The following is a 22,547-nucleotide window of genomic DNA, read 5'->3' as shown; positions in this document are numbered from 1 at the left end:
CCAAACACTTAGAATGCACACCCTTGTTCTCTCTAGAGGGCACGCTTCCACACCCAATGACCTACATTTGCGCAGACCCTGCTGCCTCACACGGCCAAGCCAGTGATCTGCAGGGTGTAGAGTTCTGACCTGCAGGATCAGGAGGAGGGTGGCCGCCCGTGACTGGACTTCAAGCCACCCCACAGAAAGCCCGCTGCCTCTCGGCACAGCCACCTCGCCAGACACAGGATCCGGTTCTGAGCCGAGATGCACCCCCACTGCATTTCAGACAAGGAACAGGATCCATTTCAAGGGCCGCAGAGTGAGTGCGCCTCTGTTGTAAACAAAGTATATGTCAGAAACCAGCAAGTTTTCAGATTTCCCTCAGTAAAACTGATGTGTGTCAAAGACTGAAGATGTTACACAAGTACACAAATAAATCGTCAAAGACAGTCAAATCCACTTCTTAAAGTTCAGGACCTACCACCTAAATTTGTGAATGTTTTTATTTATAAAACAGCAACTATTTTCACTAATATAAGTGTTACATTTTGGAGACCATGAGAAAGTATTCTGGAGAAATAAAACCACAGGCTATTTTGGAAAGACTGTGAAGCCCCCTCAGTTTCTCCGAGGGGTTACCTGTCCTCTGCGGACACACCACCGTCAGTGCGGACGGTTGACCCGAGGAGCACGGAGCGTCAGGTTCAAAGAAGGATACCGTACTTCCCAAGTCCCAAATGCCAAACCGACCTCCTGTTTAGACCTGCGTACCAGTCACGACAACCACCTTCCATTTCCTTCTCAGACACGTGTTCCGTTAAACCGTGAAGAAGCCAAAAAAGTCTTAAATATATCAATCGTTAAAAACAACAAAGAAGAGTTTAAAGAAAGAATATATTTGAGCCACATAAACAAACCAAAGGGTATTACATAAGAAAAAATAATGTAACAATTTATGTAAGTACCTAACATGAGCATGCTCTCACATCTAAAACAAAAAAATAAAAAGGTAATATGGGTACTATATATATAAATTTGACAAGTGTGCATTAAAGAGTTCTCTAATATAAAACATTTAAATTGTGAATACTTTTCATGATACAGAAAACAATTGTTAAAATAGGCACACCCACAATTCTTATAAAAATATGCTTGCCGAAGACAAAATTCATCTGAGCACTCATCTCTCAGATGTGCAAAAACTACGAAGTTGTTAATCACTGGATACCACCTCCCACCTCTGCACTGTGAGTTTCAACACGGACTGGTACGAATTATGAGTTACAATTAATTACGGTTATTTTTCAGTGTTTCTGCCAAGCTCCCTATAGGATGCATCTATTTCATATGAATACTTAAAACAATATTATTTGTATATAAAAGTCACTTCCTTAATGTTCTTTTTTTGCCTTTTCTAAAAAAGGCACTATATTTAGAAAATAGTTATGACCACAAGTAGTGCTTTGGAAAATCTGAAACTCCAAATCAGTGTCCTCCATCAACATAAGCAGATCTAAGAAGCCCTAACTGAAAAGAACACAAAATGTAAAAAGTGATAAATTTAAAGATTATAAAATTGGTTTATTGTAAAAGCAATTCAAGAATACCCAGTTAAAATCTTATCCCGATGCTACCCAATACAACCAAGAAGCAGTTAAACACGTTAACATTAGGAACAAGGACACAGAAGAAGAAAGACCACATCAAGGCTGTGATTCAAATTCAGAAAGAGGAAGGACTGCTACGTGTCCTTCAGGTGAGTGCAGAGGGCGCGGTCGGGTACCCCGGTGCAGGGTGACCGGGCAAACCAGAGTCTCGGGGACACGAACTCCGTATTCCCGTTTTGTGGACACACTCAACTGACTGAACTTTTGGGAACAACTGCCTTCAATTACAGCAAGATGCAAGACAAGTCTTTACAGGGAAAAAAAGGAGCTTATCAGGTTCTCTATCAAGGTCCCCCTAAGTCCTCACGACCCCTCCCACGTTCCCACCCGCCCCCTAGTCTAAAGCTACCCTGTTGATGTTTAAGATGCGATCTTAACCTGTGGCTTACTGGCAGACTGTAAGCGCTCCTTCCAAGTAGCTCTGATCTGCAGCATGTGAGAAAAAAAAAAAAAAAACACCACGCTGGATCATCCATATACTCAGTTATGCATTCTAGGTAGAATTTCATTATTGCTCTCAAAAAAAAAAAAAAAAATCAATGAATCTGCACAGTGGCCATTTCCCCTCAGACTTAATTCAAGATTTACTGTTCCTGCTGTTTTCTTAATAAAAAGCCTTAGAGTCAATAATTACGAATGGTCGACCCATGAATCATTATATACAACACAGTGATTGCATTTTTTGAGCACTGAAAGTACTTAATATAAATTTCTCACTCCCAACTTTTGCAGTCCTCTCAACTAAAGGGTCAAAACACTTAGATTTTGTAATTAAAAAAAAAAAAATCTATCCTCCCGAGCTGAGGCTTTCCATAGCAGTTTTAGCCAGGAAAAAAGATTTTCATGTCTGTTATAAACCCTTGAAAATAAGGGCTTATTCTAGAAATATTGAAAGACCCTTAATCACAGAGGTACCAGCTGGTGCCACTATAATTCACAACCAACTGTTACCTTCATAGCTTATACTGAAGAGTTGATTCATGCTCATTTTGTTCCTTTAAAAAATACTCTTTGGAAACCATTATTATTACTCCTGTAGACACATACTCTAGTTATATCTCTTCCTGTAAAAATAAAAGTATAATCATGATTATCTCTATTTCTTTGCTAAATTCAACTACCGATATACATTTATTAATCTGATCACTTCACCAGCTAACTCACAACCTTGGCAGGATCCTATATACTGTCCAGGGTCAATTCTCAGCATAGAGAAGTAGGAGCAAGTGTTTTTTAAGTAACAGCAATCTTGTAGGCAATATTTCAATGTAGTCTTTAATGTGTTTGTTACAAATGAGAACTAAAGGACTAGAATTTACTTCCAAAACTAGGGCCACGGTAAATTTCCAAAGCTAAAGGAAGGTAACCCACTATGTAAAGCTTACTTCTGTCATGTACATTGTGAACCTACTTAGTGATTTCCCATCGAGGCTCAAAATTAGTCCAAGGGAGTGTCAAGGGGAAAATAAAGCCTTATCTTGTTTGCTTCTTCCAAATTCATCAGACAGTACTGTGTGCCCAGAGAGCATACAGTACTCTAGACACTGTCCGTGACAACGGCCCTTTCTAGAACACTCAGCTACCTCTAATGTTGCAGACTGCCCCAACCAGATTTACACTACCTGTGGGATAGAAACTACTAGTCACGTATTCTAAATGCATACATTCAAAACTACTGTTTTAAAATAAATTGGAAAGTAGGGAAACCTTAAAAAAAAGATACATTCTGCTATCACACTATTATAAACATTATAAGTGTGTGTGTGTGGGTATATATAGAGAGAGAGCGGATAATCAAGATTTAAATAAGATGGTAAAAAATCAGGAAATGTAGATTTTACCGAAGGAACTACAATAACTGCCCCAAAGCTAAACTATAAATGGAGTGGCTACTATGGTAATTTGTCTTAGGTTCTGGAAAAAAAAAAAAAAACACTAAAACAAAAACAAAAAACAAAAAAAACATAACCCAACCAATCAAAACAAAACAAAAACAAAACAACAACAAACCCACAAGAAAACCCACCAAAACCTATCCTAGAGTATGTGGCAATAATTAATATTTCTATGGAAACGGTCTCCTGCCTTAGAAGCTCCTAAAATAAAACCAAGGTCACTATGTGACTAATGATAGCACTAGGAGGGGGAAAAAACCACTGAAAGTAAAACAGTCTTCAGCCTTGGTTTCCGCTTGCGCATCCAATCGGCATGAAGTACGGAACATCGATGCAACAGTTTCGGCTTGGCGGCCAAAGAAACAACTGCCTGATCAAGGCCAATGCTGTGACGTGAAGCGGTTCACTTCCAAGTCTGAGCATTTAGTACAACGATCGGGAACACCTCACTGGGCAAAAGGAATGGCATCCATCATCCGAACAGGCTCACCTCCCCCGGCCCCCAGAACAGACAGTAGTTACAACGGTAAAAGAAGCAGACAGGTTTTGATTCTTCAGAGCCAACTGAGAAAGAGGCCAGCAACACGTCAACAGCAGCAATGCACAAGGAGGGACAACAGGGGGTCAGAGAGTCTTCTTGCGGGACGTCTGTTCATCTTTGTCGCTATTAGCCAGAAGACTGCGACTGGCTTACTGGGAAACTTCTCCTTAGATCCTTCACAGATTGGGAATTCAGTCTACCTGAGAGCCCTACAACCATGTAAGAAAGCTTTCTTTATCGAGCTTGGTGGCAGCCAACACGGACTCCATGTCATTGAGGATGTCAGAGCTCAGAGCTTCCTGCAGACTCGGCATCAACTCCTCTCCCTCGATATTCATCCCGTCTCCCTCCAGCGTGCCAAGGTCCACGTTCGTCCCCGGAATGGCTTCTAGGTAGTCTGGGAAACGGTTCTGCTGGGAGGGCAGGGTGCTTTGGTTGATAGTGTCACCTAGTTGGGGCAGAGAAAAGAGAATAAGGTCCCTTTCGAAAAGCTACCATCAGAGCTCTAGTATGCAGGCATTTGGAAACGCAGAGAAAGGAAAGCGCTCCCCACTGACCTCCTGAGCCAACGCCCAGGGTTTATTTTAGGCTAAACAACTTGCAGAAAACAAAATAGTGCCAAGTTTACCTTTGCTTCCACATTTGTTCATATACTGAAGCAACAGCTCAAGTGCTTACTGCTATGTGCTCGGCACAAAAGGGGCTCGTGAAAGAAATAAAAATCCCTCAAAACATTATCTCCAGCAAGGAGAGAGCCAGGCCGCTATACACGAGAGCATCACTGCCAACTCCCCCAGAAACACACGCTGTAGTAAGATCAGATACAAACATCAGGACACACCCCTTTCCCTGAAGCGCCCTTAGCGGAATAGTAACATAACGACACTGGATGAAAACCGCATTCTGCTCTTGAAGACTCCCATTCCCAACAGCAAAACAAGCCTCCTTGAAGTCCATGACTACACAAATCTTCTAGCTTTCCTCCGGGGGTCCCTGCTGTACCTGCCATGACACCGTTCCTAAACACAACAGCACATTCCTTAGAGCTTCAGCAGAGCCATAAACCAGTAAGAGCCACAGGGGTTTGGAGAACAGAGCAATGGGGAGAGGGGCAAGGACAGTGTGATGGGAAAGGGCCAGGTGTGCAGGGGCACCTGGGGGTGAGTGAAGATTTAGGGGAGCAAAGAGGAAGGGCTGGTGAGCACAGGCAGAAAAGACACACCCAACACTCTGAGAAGCTGTTGGCCGGAGAGCCGATCGGTGCCCAGAGTGCGGGGCAATCAGGGGTCAGCAGGCAAGCCCCAGGGGGAGCGGCTCCCTGACTCCCCTGCTCCCCTGAGCCCCCAACAACTACGCCAGACCAGAAACCCCAGGGGAGGGGGACACGGACACCAAATCCACACAGGTCCGTGACAACGGACTTCCGAGAGGGGCCCCCACTGCCCTGCCAGCGAGCTCAGGTTCCTAAGTGATGAAGTAAGTCCCATCACCAGCTGTGTTCAAATAGAGCGACGCTGTGTTTAAAAACTGGGAAAACACTTGAACTGCAAACTGCCATAAAGCAGGCTCGATCGGAGCGGAAGTTTACGGGGTTCGTGACTGGTTCTCTTCCCAATAACCTTTGCTCCCAGTCCCGGCGACAACACCTGTGTCACTGAAGGCCGACCACCAAGCCTGGGAGGACGCCCACCTGTGTCCATCTCGTCAACGCTGTTCAAGAAGTCGTCCGGGGTCCGAGGGACGCTGTAGCTGCTCATGCTCAGCCCACTGTCTGTGCTCTCGTCCCGCGAATGGTAGGTGCCACTGCAAAACAGGGGCGTTAAAGACCGGCAGTTCCAACGATTCCATTTTCAACTTTTCAACGTGAACACCTCTGCGCATGGAACGAGCACCCGCCCCCTTTGCCAGGGCTCAGACGCAGCCCTCGGCGGGGTGAGACGGGCAGCCTGAAGGGACCCCGACCTCTCCCATGGGGCTGGGTCTGGTGGCAAGAAAAGAAAAAAAGATAGGCTCGCAGCCTCCTCGCAGACAGACACTTGTCTGTGTGGGTGGGTGTTCTCTCTGTGATACCGTCTGAAGCCGGGGGGTCCACACGGCCCACTTATTTCAAGGTCTCCGTTTCCCAAGGCAACGGAGTCTCCTTTCCCAAGGAAACAGGCAGTGGTGGGAACACAGACCTGCACCAGACTCAGGCAGAGACTTCAAGCCACGGAAAAGTCAACCCAAATCAAAGAACGAGAAGTCCTTTCTGGACTGGACCCAAAGAGAGGAGTCACTGCTAATGAGCTAAGAAGTCCCCTGGGGCCCTGCGGGGGCTCAGTCAGTTACGCAGCAGGTCATGATCTCCGGGTTGTGAGATCAAGCCCCGCAAACGGCTCCGCACTCTACGGGGAGTCTGCTCGACCTTCTCTCCCTCTGTCCCAACTCACACATGTGCTCTAAAATAAATAAATAAAGCTTTTAAAAAATAGGAAAAAAAGAAAAGAACTCCCCTAGCCTTGAGATGTCTCCTTACTTCTTCTGTTTAGGGGAAAAAAACCCACACAGCTCAGCATGAGAGAGGAGTCCTTAGAGTTCCAGTGAAAGGACAGAGATTTAAAACAACATGAACGACTCTAAGGCACACACCTCCAGGAAAAACAGAAAAATATGAGTGAAGACAGATTTTAACTTTGGGCTAAATGAAGTCACACCCACATGTGATGAGAACCCTCCTGCACACACACAACACTTTCCTGAGCCAGTACCGTGCACACGGCAGGCTGGGAACTTCGGGGTTCTGCCAATTCTAGAAAATCTGACAGCTAACGTGTGCAGTCTAGACGGTCTCTGACTGTGACATGGACTTTCACTCTCCTCCAAGCTCGGACACGAAAGCAGCTGTTTAGCTCACACAAAAGTTACAAAACAAAAAACTGCTCAGCTTTAACAGTTGCTCGAAGTTGAAAGCTCAATCCCCCAAACTTCTTCCCTAATTCCCCACAGGAGCGGCTCCGTCCTCCCTCCCCTCGCTGTTCTACCGAAACCCCGATTACTCTCACGCTTCTGCCAGAAGCCTCCCAAAGACCCAGGAAAACACAAATGTGCCTCGAAGGCTGTGTACACACAGTAGTGCTGCTTTGGAGAAGGCCTCAGGATGGGGTCTGTTTTCATCCCATCCCGAGCCCTGAGCTGGGACAAGGGCCTGGAGGCCACTCTACTCCTATGGCACGTCGCACGTCACGCACCGGACGCTGGAGACCCTGGTGCAGAAGAGCTGAGCTCACATCGTTGTGTGGAGCTCTCTCCACACCACGGGACAAGCATGGGGGCCACTTCCCTGCCCACGGCCCATGGCCCACTCATCCCACAAACACGCGGGACAGGCATGAGCCCAGGCCCTGGGGATAGAGGCAACAACAACAAAAACCTACAGGTGACAGTTTCTGAGAGATGCATACCGTCGAGGACAGAGATGAAGACGTACGTTAACGAATCACACTCAAGAGCAAAGTGCTTTTTTTTTTTTTAAAGATTTTATTTATTTATTTGAGAGAGAGAATGAGAGAGAGCACGAGAGGGAAGAGGGTCAGAGGGAGAAGCAGACTCCCTGCCGAGGAGGGAGCCCGATGCGGGACTCGATCCCGGGACTCCAGGATCACGACCTGAGCCCAAGGCAGTCGCCCAACCGACTGAGCCACCCAGGCGCCCTAAGAGCAAAGTGCTTCGAGAACCAAGAGGGGGAGCTTGGAAAAGGTTCGTGGAGGGGGACACCGGACCTGACCATGAAGGGTCTCAGGGTAAAGGGGAGACAGGGGGATGCTGCAGCAGGGCTGAGAGTCAGCTTGGTGGCGAGTGGGGGTAGCAAGTGTGTGGAGCCCACGGGATACGTACGAATCCAGTAGCAGACAACGGGGAAACCGCCAAGGGTTCCTGACAGACAAATGTTCCAGGCGGATGAGTATGTCAGAAACTGGGGGGTGACACTGAGTCAACAGAGGATTCTGCCCTTGTACTAAGAACCTGTGATCTTTACCAGAAAACAGAATCTCCAGCAACAGCCCAGCGCCCCTCAAACGTTCTCAGGAAGAATCTTCACAAATGATTACCAGAGGGTATGTCCGCTTTTCTGTGTAGTCTAATTTTACCCCTGGAGCTCCGCAGGCCCTCAGACGGACACTGGAATTATACTGATCTGAAATTCTCCTTGTGGGGGGGGGGAAAGTTCTGTGGCTCTGACCTTTCCTAATTAACGTCAGTTAAGGTCAGAACTATAACCTTGTGTCCATACAAACTTCAGCAGGACTTTAAAACTGTATGTGTCAGAAGAGTAAATACAAACTTAAAATACATTTTAGATGGCCTTCAAAATCAAACCTAAGAAACGAGGCCCCCAGCCCCAACCCCAAGACTAAGCAAACGATTGGGGCACCTGGGTGGCTCAGTCGTTAAGCGTCTGCCTTCGGCTCAGGTCATGATCCCAGGGTCCTGGGATCGAGCCCCGCATCGGGCTCCCTGCTCCGCGGGAAGCCTGCTCTCCCTCTCCCCCTGCTTGTGTTCCTGCTCTTGCTGTGTCTCTCTGTCAAACAAATAAATAAAATCTTAAAAAAAAAAAAAGGACTGCTCAAACGATGGAAATTCTATTGTACTAAATGTTTTGGTAGGATAAGGGAAATTTTGTTTTTCTAAGATTGTGAAGTTTTCAATTTATCTGGTGAGAAATGAAAGCATAGTATAATAGATTTCTTAAACCAAAGTACCTTTAAATGTTTTTAAAAGTGCATTATTTTTTTTAAAGACTATTTATTTATTTGACAGAGAGATAGCGAGAGAGGGAACACAAGCAGGGGGAGGGGCAGAGGAAGAAGCAGGCTTCCCGCGGAGCAGGGAGCCCAATGCGGGGCTCGATCCCAGGACCCCGGGATTATGACCTGAGCCGAAGGCAGACGCTTAACGACTGAGCCACCCAGGTGCCCCTAAAAGTGCATTGTTTAAAACTGGTTTAAAAAACCCAAAAACCAAAAGTATAAAGACAAGAAAGTATTTGTTCCGTACTTCTTAAAACTGAAACCCCATCAATATTTCACAGCCTAAAAGGACACACTGTCGTCAAACCTTAGTTTTAAGTGCTTTTCAGGCAAAGACCTGTTGGCTTGCAGCGCTCAACACAGCTCCATACGTGAAGGTGAGGTCTGTGTGCACTCACTGAAAAGCATCTTTAAGCCAACCCTGCCTGTGATGGCGGTGCGTGCGTGTGTGGGCATGTGTGTGCACATGCATGTGTGTGAAGGAGGCACAACCTTCTATTTCATGTCCTTGAGCTACAGCCCTCAGGAGCTACTGCGGGGAGACACAGGTCCCACACCCCGTGGCAAGCTCCTCCCGGGGGGTGGGGGCCCCGCAGACGCCGGCCTCAGTGAGCTCGAGCACAATGCTGTCACCGAAGGCACCCATGTGATCCTTCACGACTCTGCCACGTGAAATCATGGATTGTCAACAGTGCAGACAGAAGCAGACACGTGACCAGGAACGTGTCCTCCCCCGGGGAGCCCCACGGTACTCGCCATTCGTGGAGAAGGTCACTTACAGCATGGTGTGTGGCCCCCACGGCTGTGCCAGGCACTCCGGGGGTTCATGGGAAAGCCACAGCCTTCCTCAGACGCCGCCCAGGGGCAGCTCCCACCCACCTGTTCAGAAAGGGGTCCGAGCCACTGGTGGTCATTGTTCTCAGTTCCTGAGACATCCCAGGGGAAGGCACGGGGTTTGGAGTCCCACCATCCTGCTCCAGTGTCGGTAACTGGCTACGAAGAGCTAATTCCTAGAAAAAACCAACACAAACAGAATCAGTCTACTGATAACAAATTCACTGCTTGAGTTACAGAAATAAAATGCACCTGACAGTGCCAAGTATGCAGAGTTCAGGTGTTAAACACCTACTCAAAGCTAACAAGCTACCTGGTCAGAAAGACCAAGTTCTTCCACAATTAAGTTACTTAAACTCAAAAGTTTATCTAGTCTTGAACCCCAGACTGGATTTGCTGGATTACCTAATTTCATTTTATTATTTCTCTTACGTTGGCAGACCCTCCCAAACCCGTCCTATGGGGCAGGATGGCAAGTGTGGTCTTTCAGAAAAGAGTGCTTCTTATAGTTCATTTCTACTCACCGACCCTCATCTGACTCTGTCCGTGCCGAAGCGAAGTCGGAGAAACAGCCCTGGATGATGACTGTGGGCCCCCGGTGCCCCCGCCGCGGCACCCCTGCTTTAAGCGTCCCCCCCGACCTCACGGCCCACCATCTCGAGCTGTGCTCAGAGCCACCCGACAATCTCTCAGCAGGACTCCACCTGGACTGCCGGCCAAGACTGGGGGTTGCTATCACCCAAATGCGCCCAGAGGGCCCGCCTCAGCCTCCAGAGAGTCCAGGACCTCGAAGCCGGCTCACCTCCCTCCAGCCGTCCTGACACCTTCCTCGCTGCTCCGTCCTTTCTCACCACCTCCTCCGCCCGGGCCTCTCATGCTCCCATGACCCTTCTGTCTGGGGGAGCACAGGCTCCCTCAGGCTCCCTCTCCCTTGGCCTCTCTGGTTTGACTTGAAATGTGGCTTTTGACCGCAAAGAACACTACCGGCTGCTCACGGAGGCACGCCCACCGGGAAAACGGTCTGAGCTCTGCACCCTCAACCCCTTACACCGTGAATTCCGCCCCGTGCAGAAACCACTGCTTTTTACTCAGGGTTCTGCCCGCTGAATTCACCGTCCTTTACACAGGGCTTCTTAACCAGAGGATCATGGCAGAACCCAGAGGTGAACTTGGGTGAAGATTCACCTTCATTTTCACGCACTTCTAACCTGAAATTCAGCATTCTCTTCAAGCACAAATATAGCCAATAAACGGTCGCATTTGCTGTACCTCTGTTCATTAGTGGACAGCACTTTCACATCCTACTGTAGTTGCAAATATCTTAAAATACCACTTATGCTCATTACCATTTCAATATTACAGTAGTTCTAAGACATGCTGGTACCTGAGTTATCTACACACTAACTGCTGGGTGAATGGTTCACTCAACATGACGGCTCCTCGACCTTCAGGGTCCTAGCGACCTTCACCTCCACCGTCTGAACCCCCCCCACAAGACCAGGTGGCTTCCGGCTGCAGTCCCGTCTGGGATGAAGACCACTGGTCACGTCGCTGCGCCTGCGTGCGTAGCCCCCCCCCCCCCACCACCCCGGCACCACGCCCGCACAGCCACCGACCACTGAGTGCTGCCGGCAACACCACGGACCCCACTTTGGCAGCACTCGGAATGCTCGTGCTGGCTCCGCCAAAACCGTGCACGCGTTCATCCCGCTTCCTGGGACGCTGTCTCCTCCGGCCCAGCTCCCGCATGACCGCAGCCCCACCCTTCCTCCCTCCAAGCTCAGGGACTCTACTTCCTTCTCTCTCCCATTCCAGTTGACTGGCTTTTTTTTTTCCATTAAAAAAATTGAGGGGCGCCTGGGTGGCTCAGTCGGTGAAGCGTCTGCCTTCAGCTCAGGTCATGATCCCAGGGTCCTGGGAGCGAGCCCCACGTCGGGCTCCCTGCTCAGGGGGAGTCGGCTTCTCCCTCTGACCCTGCCCCTCCCCCTGCTTGTGTTCTCTCTCTCAAATAAATAAAATCTTCTAAAAATTTTTTAAATACATTGAGGTGTACGTGACATACAAGACTGTGTTAGTTTCAAGTATAACAGAATGACTGTATTAGTACACACTGTGAAGTGACCACAACCATCTGTCTAGCTACCACCCATCAAGTTACAAATACTTCTTAGAATGAGGACTTTCAAGATTTATTCTCTCAGCAACTTTTAAATATGCATTTATTATGCAGTATTAACTATAGCTAATAATTATTAATTACAGTCACCATGCTGTATGTTACATCACCATTTTGTAACTTGGAGGTTTGAACCTTTTGACCCCCTTCCCGCACACCCCTGGCAACCACCAATCTGTCCTTTTTAGAAGCTTGGTTTTTTGTTTTTTAGGTTCTGTTTATGAGTGAGATCACATGGTATTTGTCTTTCTGACTTATCTTACTTAGCATAATGCCCTGCAGGTTCATGCAGGTTGTCACAAACGGCAAGATACACACATCCATACACATGTGTATCCATTCAGCTCTCGATGGACACTTAAGCTGGTGAGTGATTGACAGGGGAATGGACATGGCGTCTCCACTTCTTGGTGACTGTAGATAATGCTGCAGTGAATAGAGGGGTGCATGTATCTTTTTGAATTAGTGGGTTTTTTTTTTTGAATTAGTGGTTTTTGTTTTCTTCAGATAAATACCCAGAGGTGCAACTGCTGGCTCGTAGGGTAGCTCTATTTTCAACTTTTTAAAGAACCTCCATACTTTTTTTCCACACTCTGTTTTCCAGAGTGGCTGCACCAGCTTGCATTCCCACCAACAGTGCACGAGGGTTCCCCTTTCTCCGCATCCTCACAACTGTTTCCTGCTGATGTGAGCCATTCTGACTGGTCTGAGGTGGTATCTCATTGTAGGGTTTTTTTTTAGATTTTATCTGAGAGAGAGAGAGAGCACGTGCACATGCAAGGGCACGAGCAGGGGCAGTGGCAGAGGGAGAGGGAGAAGCAGGCTCCCCGCGGAGCAGGGAGCCCGACGTGGGGCTCAATCCCAGGACCCTGGGGACCACGACCTGAGCTGAAGGCAGACGCTTAACGACTGAGCCACCCAGGCGCCCCTCATCCTGGTTTTGATTTATATTTCCCTGATGAGGACTGATGTTGAGCATCTTTTGATGGGCCAATTTCTGGTTTCTCTTCCTCCTCCCGTAATGAGCTTGAACTCTGAGCGGATCATGTGAAGCACACGTGAGCACCTTTCCTGTCTTCAAACACACACATAATTTTATCTTATCAAATTGCCACCTTGAATCAATGTTAAAAAAGTGTTCCCTTCATTTCTATACTGAGACTGCTAAGAAATGCTAGAGAAAAATCCAACAGCTACCCAGACTGTTATTATAAATCAATGGCCTTTGGCCTTGAATGGGTGTTCAGTACCACTCTCTGATTTTTGGGCAGCGTTTCCTCACATTTTCTTGGTCCCCAGCCCGCATCTGGCACACGCTCTCAGGTGCCACGCAGTCAAGTCCATTCGCACCTCCCTCCCATTTAAGTGAGATCACTGAGGCCAGCGAGGAGTCTGGCTTTCCGGCTCCTCCCGTTTCTGCTCCCTGCAAAGCCATCTTCAGTCACACCGTGTCTGTAACTTCTCAGAAAACAGGTGTTTCTCCCCTCCTGCTGAAGGCCAGCCCGCTCAGCCAGTGGCTTCTGGGGATTCCTGTCACCTGTCTGCTCTCCATCAGCTCATGGACCCCCCATTTCCATGTTCTCTAGCACAGGGAGCGTGCCCTCCCCACCGCTAGGCCTGCGGTAGGACCTTCCACATGCGCTTTTTGACTAGAACACATCTTCCTTCCCTCCTACTTCAGACTCGGTTCCCTTCCCCACGCAACTCTCCATGACGACTTTAACCGTCTTGAGCACGTATGTAATGTACTCTTAGCACTTATCACACAATATTGTAATGATTTATTTCTCCTCTGTCCCTGAAGGGCACACCAAATGAACGGACGGTTTTGGAGCATAAAAGAGTAACTTCTGATGCTCTGAAGAATTTATGTTGCAGACCTGAAAATGAGTCAAACCCTGGGCTCTGGGTGAAGGGGAGGCTGCAGATCTTCCTAACTCTAGGAGGACCGGCAGACAGCTCCACAAGAGCCTCATTCAGGCTCACTTTCGTCAAAGGCATGCACCTGTTTCTGCTTCTGCAGAGCAAGCACGGGACATGACACCAACCAGTTAGGCATTACTAAAATAACTGATAAGTTGGTTACTATTTTTACAAATTTTTATTTTACTCTTTTTGCAAAGTTCCCACTTTTTCGAGATTATTTTTTGAAGTTAAAAGCTTACTCTCAGGTGCTACTTTGGATTTTGCCACTTTGCTTGTTCGAAGCTGCCAAATTTTTAAGCGTTGCTGTCTTTGACAACTGAATTTCTGCCAGCCCAAGTGCAGAACCAACTCTCTAGACTCACAAAGGAAGTTAGTTTGGAGACAGGCCTAAGGAAATGCCCGAGGACCACGAAGGACTAGAGAGACATGCTTCTCATCAAATCTGTATCGGAGCCATGACTAAGAGCCATCTAGGGACCCATCTAAAGTGAGCCTGAAAGGGTCAAGGAGAAAATGCCATTTTACCCCACTGGTGGTGGTGGGAGGTTGTCAGCGTTATTAACCAAGTAGGGAAGAACCTGGCATGAAAACAAATACAACATGAGGAGGACAATGACATGTCTACACAGGTTGTAGAAACCATATCAAGGTATGAATATTCAGCTCAGTTTCAAAACTTCTAGTTACAGCAAAAAGAACACAATTGATAAGACCCCCTAAGTAATTTCTGAACAGCTTTACTGAGGTATATTAACTTTTCCACATATTATCCCCAATGGATACATTCTTAACATAGTATCAGAAAAAATTGCTTTAAGTAATTAAAAGTTGACTTGGTAACCCATTCCCCAAGTCATTAATTCTTAATGTTAATATTTTCATCTGTTGTTAATGTAATTTATTTCACTGGATTCAACAAGGAAGATGGAAAAATTCTGTTGATATTTGAAACACACTGTCAAAAACAGGGGAAGGAAACTGTATGCACCGATCCCTCCCTGACTCAGGACTGGAGCTCAGCTGATTATAAAAACAAACACCTGCACTTCCCACACAAGTATGCTCGCACCCCACACAGACACAGCTCTAGGAAGGCAGGTGCCAAGTGGAGATCTGGGGGAGTATCCACCTCCACCTCATCAAATCCCACAGGAAATGGAGGGCGGAGTCAGAGGGAGCTGAAGACCTCCTCCTGGCGCTACCGGCTCCCAGCGAGGAGCAGGGAAATCACGGCTTTTCACTGTCAGGAATCATCACAGTTCCTTGTATCCTTAGCCAACAACTGAAATGTGAGGGTGAAGAGACTTACATACAATTAAGAATTTTAGAAAAAGAATACTGAAAATTTGCTTCAGAGATGTATAGACCTTTTACTAGTGACTTTAGAGAAAAATAATTATAATCTGCATAACTGAAATGACGTTACATAATCTGAATTTTTTAACCAAAAAATACATACCATAGAAACTTTTTCTCCATTATACTGCATTTAAAAATAAAGCCTGTAAATATCTATATAAACCTATACAGAGTAAGTTTACTCTAGCGCAATAAAGTAGTTTTAGCAAAACACACTTTGGATGAATATGGACATTATTTTGTAATTGGGTAAATCTGGCATAGCCGTTTCAAAAACAAGCTTTGGGACATAATTGGATCGTCTCTAAAAACGGATTTCAGTTGAAACAGTTCATGTTGAAAGTTATGTCTATCTCTAAGGAGTTTTTTACTCTGAACAAATGCCTAAAATTAGAATACTAAGCTAAAAATACAAGTTTGTTAAGCTTCTCTTTTTCCCAAAGGTAGTTAGAATAAATAGTTTGACAGACTTTCAAAAACGGAGAAACGAGTTATAGGAAATTTGGCCAAAATGTAATCATGCTTCTGTATTTCAAAGGTCAAAAAGTTCTTTTAGAGTATTTGACTTTTTCTAAATGAAGCAAGTATTTTTAGCTCATATTCTTCCGTAATAATACAAAAATGTGGCCGCTTTTCCCATTGAGCTCGTAAATCTTAGCTGGTCTGGGACACATTTGGAGTCACAGCTTTTTCTGCACTGTAAGTAAAACGGACGGTCCCAGCGTGGTCTGAAGGGGACTTTCCAGGACGGTTTATAAGGGAAAACTCAAGTTCGCCTGCTTTATACAGTGGACTTACATAGAGCGGGATCTACCCAGGAGCTACTGGTCCTTTTATCTTTCTCTCCTCTTACCTAAATAGCAGTATCATTTCCCACTGGGCAAAAAAGACACTTCAAGATAATATATATATGATAGTTAAAGTGTTTTGGCCCCATATGAAATCAGTATTTTGGTTTACATCGTTTAGAAAAATAAGGAGAAAGGCAGCAGAAGTCAGTAGTCTGGAAACATTTAGAATATTTCTGGGTTACTGAATTCTTAGGGTATCCAAGAGAAATCAAAGCATTTGTTTCCACAAAGTCAAAATTTGGAACAACTCCAATGTCTATCAATAAGTGAAAAGATAATCCCAAGATAGCTCTCCAATGGAATACTAGTTAATGAAAAGGAAGAATGAAAGAACATTAGTGAATCTCAAAATAATCGTGACAGGTGAAAAATTATGACTCCATTTATAGAAAGTTCTACAAAACACAACATCAACTTTAATTCCTTCCTTGAGGCAATTTGTCTTTAGTGAGCACGGCGACACATGGCCTGTGACTGAAGGTTTGCTTGTTTTTCTCTGGGTCATTGATTTGCTTAAGGAAGGTTAGTTTAGTGAACTAGCAATCCAAATTTAGAAATGGAGAGTAACTCTAAAAATATACATCTTATAATAAATAGTTTGCCTTAGTGATAGCAGTGTATGTCCACAATTTTAAAAACAGAGGAGAGAAAAGCCCTTTCTTGTAGATGTTCAAGACTGGCCTTGCTGTACCCTGCTTCCCAGCTCAGCTTCTAGCAGCCACAGAATGTTTCAATATGTCTGCAGGGATTTTAAAACATTTAGCCAATGTTTAAAATGCTTTCTGTTTTGTAATGTGCGTGCCATTTTACCAAATTATCTTCAACTTCAGAACATTTTTTACTTAAAAAAAATGTGTACACACGGATCTGGGGACTGTTTGGCACTGAACTCTGAAAGATGATCTCCAGAACAGACTTGCAGTTTGGTGTTTCCCGCACTATCCTGGCATTCAACACTCTTTCTGACAGATCTCTAGAATCAGGTCTTCTATAATTTGTATTAATTATAATGTCAATTAAAGTAATAAACTTTAACATTCTTCAAGTTACAGACACCTTAATAAATAAAACAGATGAGATAACCTATCAGAGTATGTGGGTGCGAGGCTTATAGAGTTTCCAACATGCTTATTAAAAATAAAATATGAAATTTTTTATTCACAAGAAAACACCTAAATGAATTTGCGGTTTATTCAATATTAGGATTTCAAAAAGAGGAGTGACGATCTCAGGAAAAGTTAACTGGACTCTGAAACAGCTTTTCTAGTGTCTGCTAACAGGAAAGACAATTTGGAGGAACAAAAAGCCAAATTCTTTACTGTTATTAAATTCAGGGGAAACAAGGTTGATGGCCATTGTTCTCACGTGGCCCTGGACAGTGGTATTATATCGCTCCATTTGGCCAAAACTATGGACACCCAACCCTCTTCATCACTGCAGGCTAACCCTCTACATGAACACGATGGGCTTCATCACTCGCTGACCCAGCGGCTGACCCTGACGTGTATTTATTACTACCCATTAGGAATGACAACTAATACTCATTAGTTGCAAAATATTTGCAGCTATACTTTCTATGAGGACTAAAGCAACTATTTGCTCAGAAATTAACTTAAGCTATCTAGACATAGCAGTCTTGTTTCTATGCTCTGAGTCGTTTCAAGAATCCCGAGAAGGCCAATGAGGATGGGTTCTGACCCAGGCCTTATGAAGGAACTAGAGGATCCTGGTGGGCAAGAGGGAAGGGGGGCATGCTCCTGAGCAGAATCAGGGCAAGAGGACAGAAGAGTGCTTGCAGCCGGAGGGAGGGAGGGAGGGGGGAGGGGGGGAGGGGGAGGGGGGAGGGGGAAGAGGGGGGGGGAGAGGGGGGAGGGGGGAGGAAGGAGAGAGGGGGAGGGGGAGGGGGAGGGGGAGAGGGGGAAGAGGGGAGGGGGGGGGAGGGGGAGGGGGGAGGGGGAGGGGGAGAGGGGAGAGGGAGGGGGAGGGGGAGGGGGAGGGGGGAGGGGAGAGGGAGGGGGAGGGGGGGGGGGAGGGGAGGAGGGGGGAGAGGGGGGGGAGGGGGAGGGGGGAGGGGAGAGGGGGGAGGGGGAGGGGAGAGGGGAGAGGGGGAGGGGGAGAGGGGAGGGGAGAGGAGGGAGGGGGGGGGGGGGGGGGGAGGGGAGGGGAGAGGGGGAGGGAGAGGGGGAGGGGGGGGAGGGGGAGAGAGGGAGGGGAGAGGGAGGGGGGGGAGAGAGGGAGGGGAGAGAGGGAGGGGAGGGGGAGGGAGAGAGGGGGGAGGGAGAGAGGGGGGAGGGAGAGAGGGGGAGGGAGAGAGGGAGGGGAGGGGGGAGGGGGAGGGGGAGCGGGCAGAGGAGGCTACGGACACAGCTGGGGCAGGGGTGGGAGGCTATGGAATCCCACTTCATCTCACTGTGTCCGGGGAACCACATTCTCAGGACAAGAGAAGGTAAAAACATTCATTCACACTCAGGGGACACTTTCTCAAAGTGTCTTGTTTCACAAGACCTTGAAACAGAAACTGTGATGCATTCCTAACTTTCTGTAAAGGTCTCCCAATTTACAAGGAGGTAATTGATATATTAGAAAGAGATACAACTAGAAAATTGAGCATTAAAGGCTCAGCCTCCAGGAGCAAAGATGAAGTTGATAGTTTCAAAAAGTTTCTTCTGAGAACAGAAATAGCTTTTGAGGCATACAAGAAGTGATCAAAATGAAATTAAAAATTTTAAGGTCTCTGAAGACAAGTTTTTCTAAAATTCTGCAAACAAACCCTAACAAATTAAGCTGATAATTTTCACCTTTAACTAAGATATACTAAAGCCTTTAAAGTGGTCTAATTTTTCCGAATTCTGCATTAACCTCTCCCATACCGATGTCACAGTTCTGTGACCAGAACACAGATCTGTGTAGTTAATCCTATTTGGAAAAAATTAAAAGACAGCTTTTGAAATGACTACTTTCATAAACATTTTGAAGTTTGGTACCTTCCCACATCCCACAGCATCTGAAGTATATAATTACATATCTAATTATAGAGTAATGACACTGATTTCATGTTGCTTGTTAACTCATGTGCACTAATTCTTATTAGAAAAGTAAAATAAAACTTTGAACAGTGTTTGGCACTCAAATATTGGATCCACCCCCCGTTCTCCATTACTCCTTTGTACATTCTGTTCCTTGAGCCTGGAAAGCTCTTCCTGGCTTCCCTGGTTATCCTGGCAACCCTCTTTAAGCCATCTTCACTTCGGAGAAGACCCCTCTTTGAAATCATTCCTGGTGTCTCCCTGAAGGCCATCCAGAAAACAGGGAAGAACACGGATGCTTGGTTGACACAAACACCACCACATTCGGTGTTTCTGGGCCACTGCAAACTTAACCCCATACCAAATGTGGTAACATTCAATGACATCCCAACTGCCAGGTAAACACATTGACAAGTAAAAACTTATACAACAAATCGATGTTTCATTCTCCAACATATCCAAAATGATTTTGATTTTGATTTGATTTTGAAAAACCTCTTTCAGGGGCGTCTGGGTGGCTCAGTCGTTAAGCGTCTGCCTTGGGCTCAGGTCATGATCTCAGGGTCCTGGGATTGAACCCCGCATCGGGCTCCCTGCTCAGCCGGGAGCCTGCTTCTCCCTCTGCCACTCCCCCTGCTTGGGTTCCCTCTCTCTCTGTATCTCTGTGTCTCGAATGAATAAATAAAAAAATCTTAAAAAAAAAAACAAAAACCTCTTTCAGATTTCTTTTTCTGGCTTAAATAAATCTAAGGAATCAACTCTGCAATTTTAATACCATACGAATTTAATAGAATTTTTATTACTTATAAGCCTCACCTTTTAATAAAAGCTACTATTTACACTTGCACTCAAGTATGAAATAAAGACCTTAAGGTATTTATTTACCAGATTTACGGGTTAAGATCTCAGTAGGAAAAAAAAGAAACAACTTCAAAACACTTTTGGCACGGAGGACTTTTTGCTTAAACCCAAATCTCACCTGAGTTAATTTCTGCTCCTTTGTTTCCACCTCACTCATCACAAAGAAAAGTCTCCTTTCAGAAACACTTCAGAGCAAAAGCAAGGGGAATATCTTCACTTTTTAAAGACCCATGCTATGGGCTCTTGCTGGCCTACGTGATTATGGTGGCTCTCACCGCGAGGATGCGCGCAGCTCTACCGAAGACAACTTCCCGAGTTATGCCCTTACCTGATGTCTTGCTTGAAGAAGGCACTGAAGGGATAAGGAACAGAGCTTTTCCTCTCCCAAAGTTAACTGGTCTCTACAGGGACTATCTCTGACTTTATCACCATGGACTCCGGTAGGCCACTGACAGTAGCCAAAATGAGTGGAATTCTGCCAACTCCCGCTTCCACAGCTCATTGGGACACATGCTCTTCAGCCCATAGCGCATGAGGTGGCATGGGGTGGCTTTCGCCCACCCGCGAAAAGTGCAATGACCCCCTAGCTCTTCAGCCTTTTAAATCTTGTGAACCCCGAGCACAGAGAATCTGTTTGTTTTCAAGACTGAGATTCTTTCCTTCAATCAGATAAGTGCCTGAGTTAGGACAAATGGCCACAATCTCTCCATCTAAATAAGACGACTTCTCAACCAGGGCTCTCTGGGGTTCATCAGAGAGACAAGCTGATAAAGTCCACAAAGAAATCCAAAACACGACCCAAGCAGGCCCTTCCCTCTTCTGATAATTGTGATATTCTTCCTTTGGAATGCTCTGGGAAGAATTTTTCTCCTACCTAAGAGTACTATTATGACTCTCTTAAGATGTCTTAAAGTAGTCTACCCAAGGAAATAAGCTGTACCATTTTGTTACTGTTCAAGTGATTAGTTCCTATAAATCATTATAAATACTATTTTAAGCTACGCAAATGGAAAATCAGGCACACCTCAAGGCTGACAGGATGTACAACTGTGACATAATACACTTCAAATACGGAATAAAACAAGACTTCCATGGAATCAAACTGAGGGCTAGAAGCTCTCTGGAAGGAGCAGGGAGGAAGCAGGCAGGGTAGACCTTCTGGGAACGGCAATGTTAACGTAAGTATTTGGGAAAAAGGTGGCTCAAAGTCACACCCTGGGCTAACGTTCAGTGAGGACAGGCCCCTGGAGCACAAGTTGCTTGCTTTCCTAATTTAATATCTTTTTTTTTTTTAATGCTAAAATATCAGATAAGAGCCTACCTGACATTTTGGAGAATTTGCTGTGCTGGGATTGATATTCCGCATTGCCTAAGAGTAAAAAATAAGATGGATAAAAATTACTTTAAGCCACATGGTTTGGCTGTGTAGGCTGACTTACAAATTTCACCCAGACATATCACCATAGCACAGAACTCCCGAGCCAGCCCAAGGAGCAGCAGACCGAGGGAGTCACCGCACGACAGACTGAAACCTCAGGAGTACGGAACAGCATTGAGGACAGGACAGCAGGCTTTAGGTGTCAGGACTCAAACAAAATCGGATATTGATCAGGGAGGTTCTTTGCTTCTGAGTATTAGAAGAAGCAGGAAAAATGTCGTTCGATGTTCAGTGTAAGAGCAACTAACAAGGGAAGAAATTCACAGGAAGCCAAAGACTTCAGCCTTGCTGAATTTAGACTGACTGCCAAAAAACAAAACCAAAAAAAAAAAAAAAAATCCCAATAAAGAGACTATTAGTATGAGAACAGAGCAGGTCTTCACTTCAATGTGGGAAAAGACAACACAGGAGGTGGTGAAGAAGAAACAGAGAAGCTGCCTTTGAAGGGAGTTAAGCTGTGTTGTCTAGGACCCATCACCGCGGTGAGAGCGAGAAGTGGACTTAGAGAAACCCTCCAGAAACAGTAACATCGCCCACCAAACAAAACATCACAAAACAACAAAACAAACAAGGATCCCAGGCTGACCTATGGCATGTAACAAAATGATGGGGATATTAACAATTAATTATTCTTAGTAAGATTTCTTGGTTTTGAAAGTTTTCAACTCCTATGTGAAACTGAGACTTGTATGTACTTAGGCCATCTAGTGATCAGTTAACAAAGGGAACAGCAAGCACCGGAAACAGGCTCTTAAGCTGCTTTATTTCTTCTAACAGCTACATAATTATATTCTTGATGGCACACTACCTTGTTCTGATGATAAAGTTTTACTAAATGAAAATTACCTTTCCTTTACAGTCATTGTTAGAAAGTCAGAGGTACAATAAACTGTGTTAACATGCTTCCTTTCTCCACCTTCTTAATGGCAGATAAAGAAACCCGTCTTTCAAGACCACTCGCTGACATCGAACACTGGACCAAGCGCTCCCTCGCATCCGGGCTCACTGTGGGTGCCCGGCACGGCAGGATGACACTGACGGATGGCTGACAGCACAAACAAGTTAGAGGTGAGTCTGCCTGGGACCTCCAGGGCTGAGTCCCCTTCCCAATGGCCCAGTTTCTCAACTCCCACATCAGAGTCCAGGGACGGCACCGTGTCTGTGCATGTCCAGCGACACTCCTGGGATGCAGCCTGCATCGCAT

The 22,547-nt window shown here is 45.9% G+C and overlaps 1 protein-coding gene across 9 annotated transcripts in view; it reads right to left on the bottom strand.

The window, feature by feature from the left end:
• Positions 1-857: 857 nt before the first annotated feature.
• Positions 858-22,547, bottom strand: part of YAP1 (Yes1 associated transcriptional regulator) — a 111,710-nt gene continuing 90,020 nt past the window's right edge. For 4 of the 9 annotated variants that reach the window (XM_035722681.1, XM_027578279.2, XM_027578282.1 and 1 more), the window contains 4 exons: positions 21,227-21,274; positions 9,752-9,882; positions 5,776-5,888; positions 4,092-4,533 (listed from right to left, as the gene is read on the bottom strand). In XM_035722681.1, the coding sequence (XP_035578574.1) occupies positions 4,295-4,533; positions 5,776-5,888; positions 9,752-9,882; positions 21,227-21,274 (531 nt within the window). In that variant the 3' untranslated portion in view covers positions 4,092-4,294. Of the gene's footprint in view, positions 4,534-5,775; positions 5,889-9,751; positions 9,883-21,226; positions 21,275-22,547 lie in introns of all 9 variants that reach the window. The other 5 variants (XM_027578281.1, XM_027578284.1, XM_035722680.1 and 2 more) reach the window with 4 other exon arrangements.

The sequence above is a fragment of the Zalophus californianus genome, chromosome 11 (assembly GCF_009762305.2).
Source record: "Zalophus californianus isolate mZalCal1 chromosome 11, mZalCal1.pri.v2, whole genome shotgun sequence".
Classification (NCBI taxonomy): domain Eukaryota; kingdom Metazoa; phylum Chordata; class Mammalia; order Carnivora; family Otariidae; genus Zalophus; species Zalophus californianus.
Note: the sequence above shows the minus strand (reverse complement) of the source record. Positions and strands in the feature narration are given on the sequence as shown.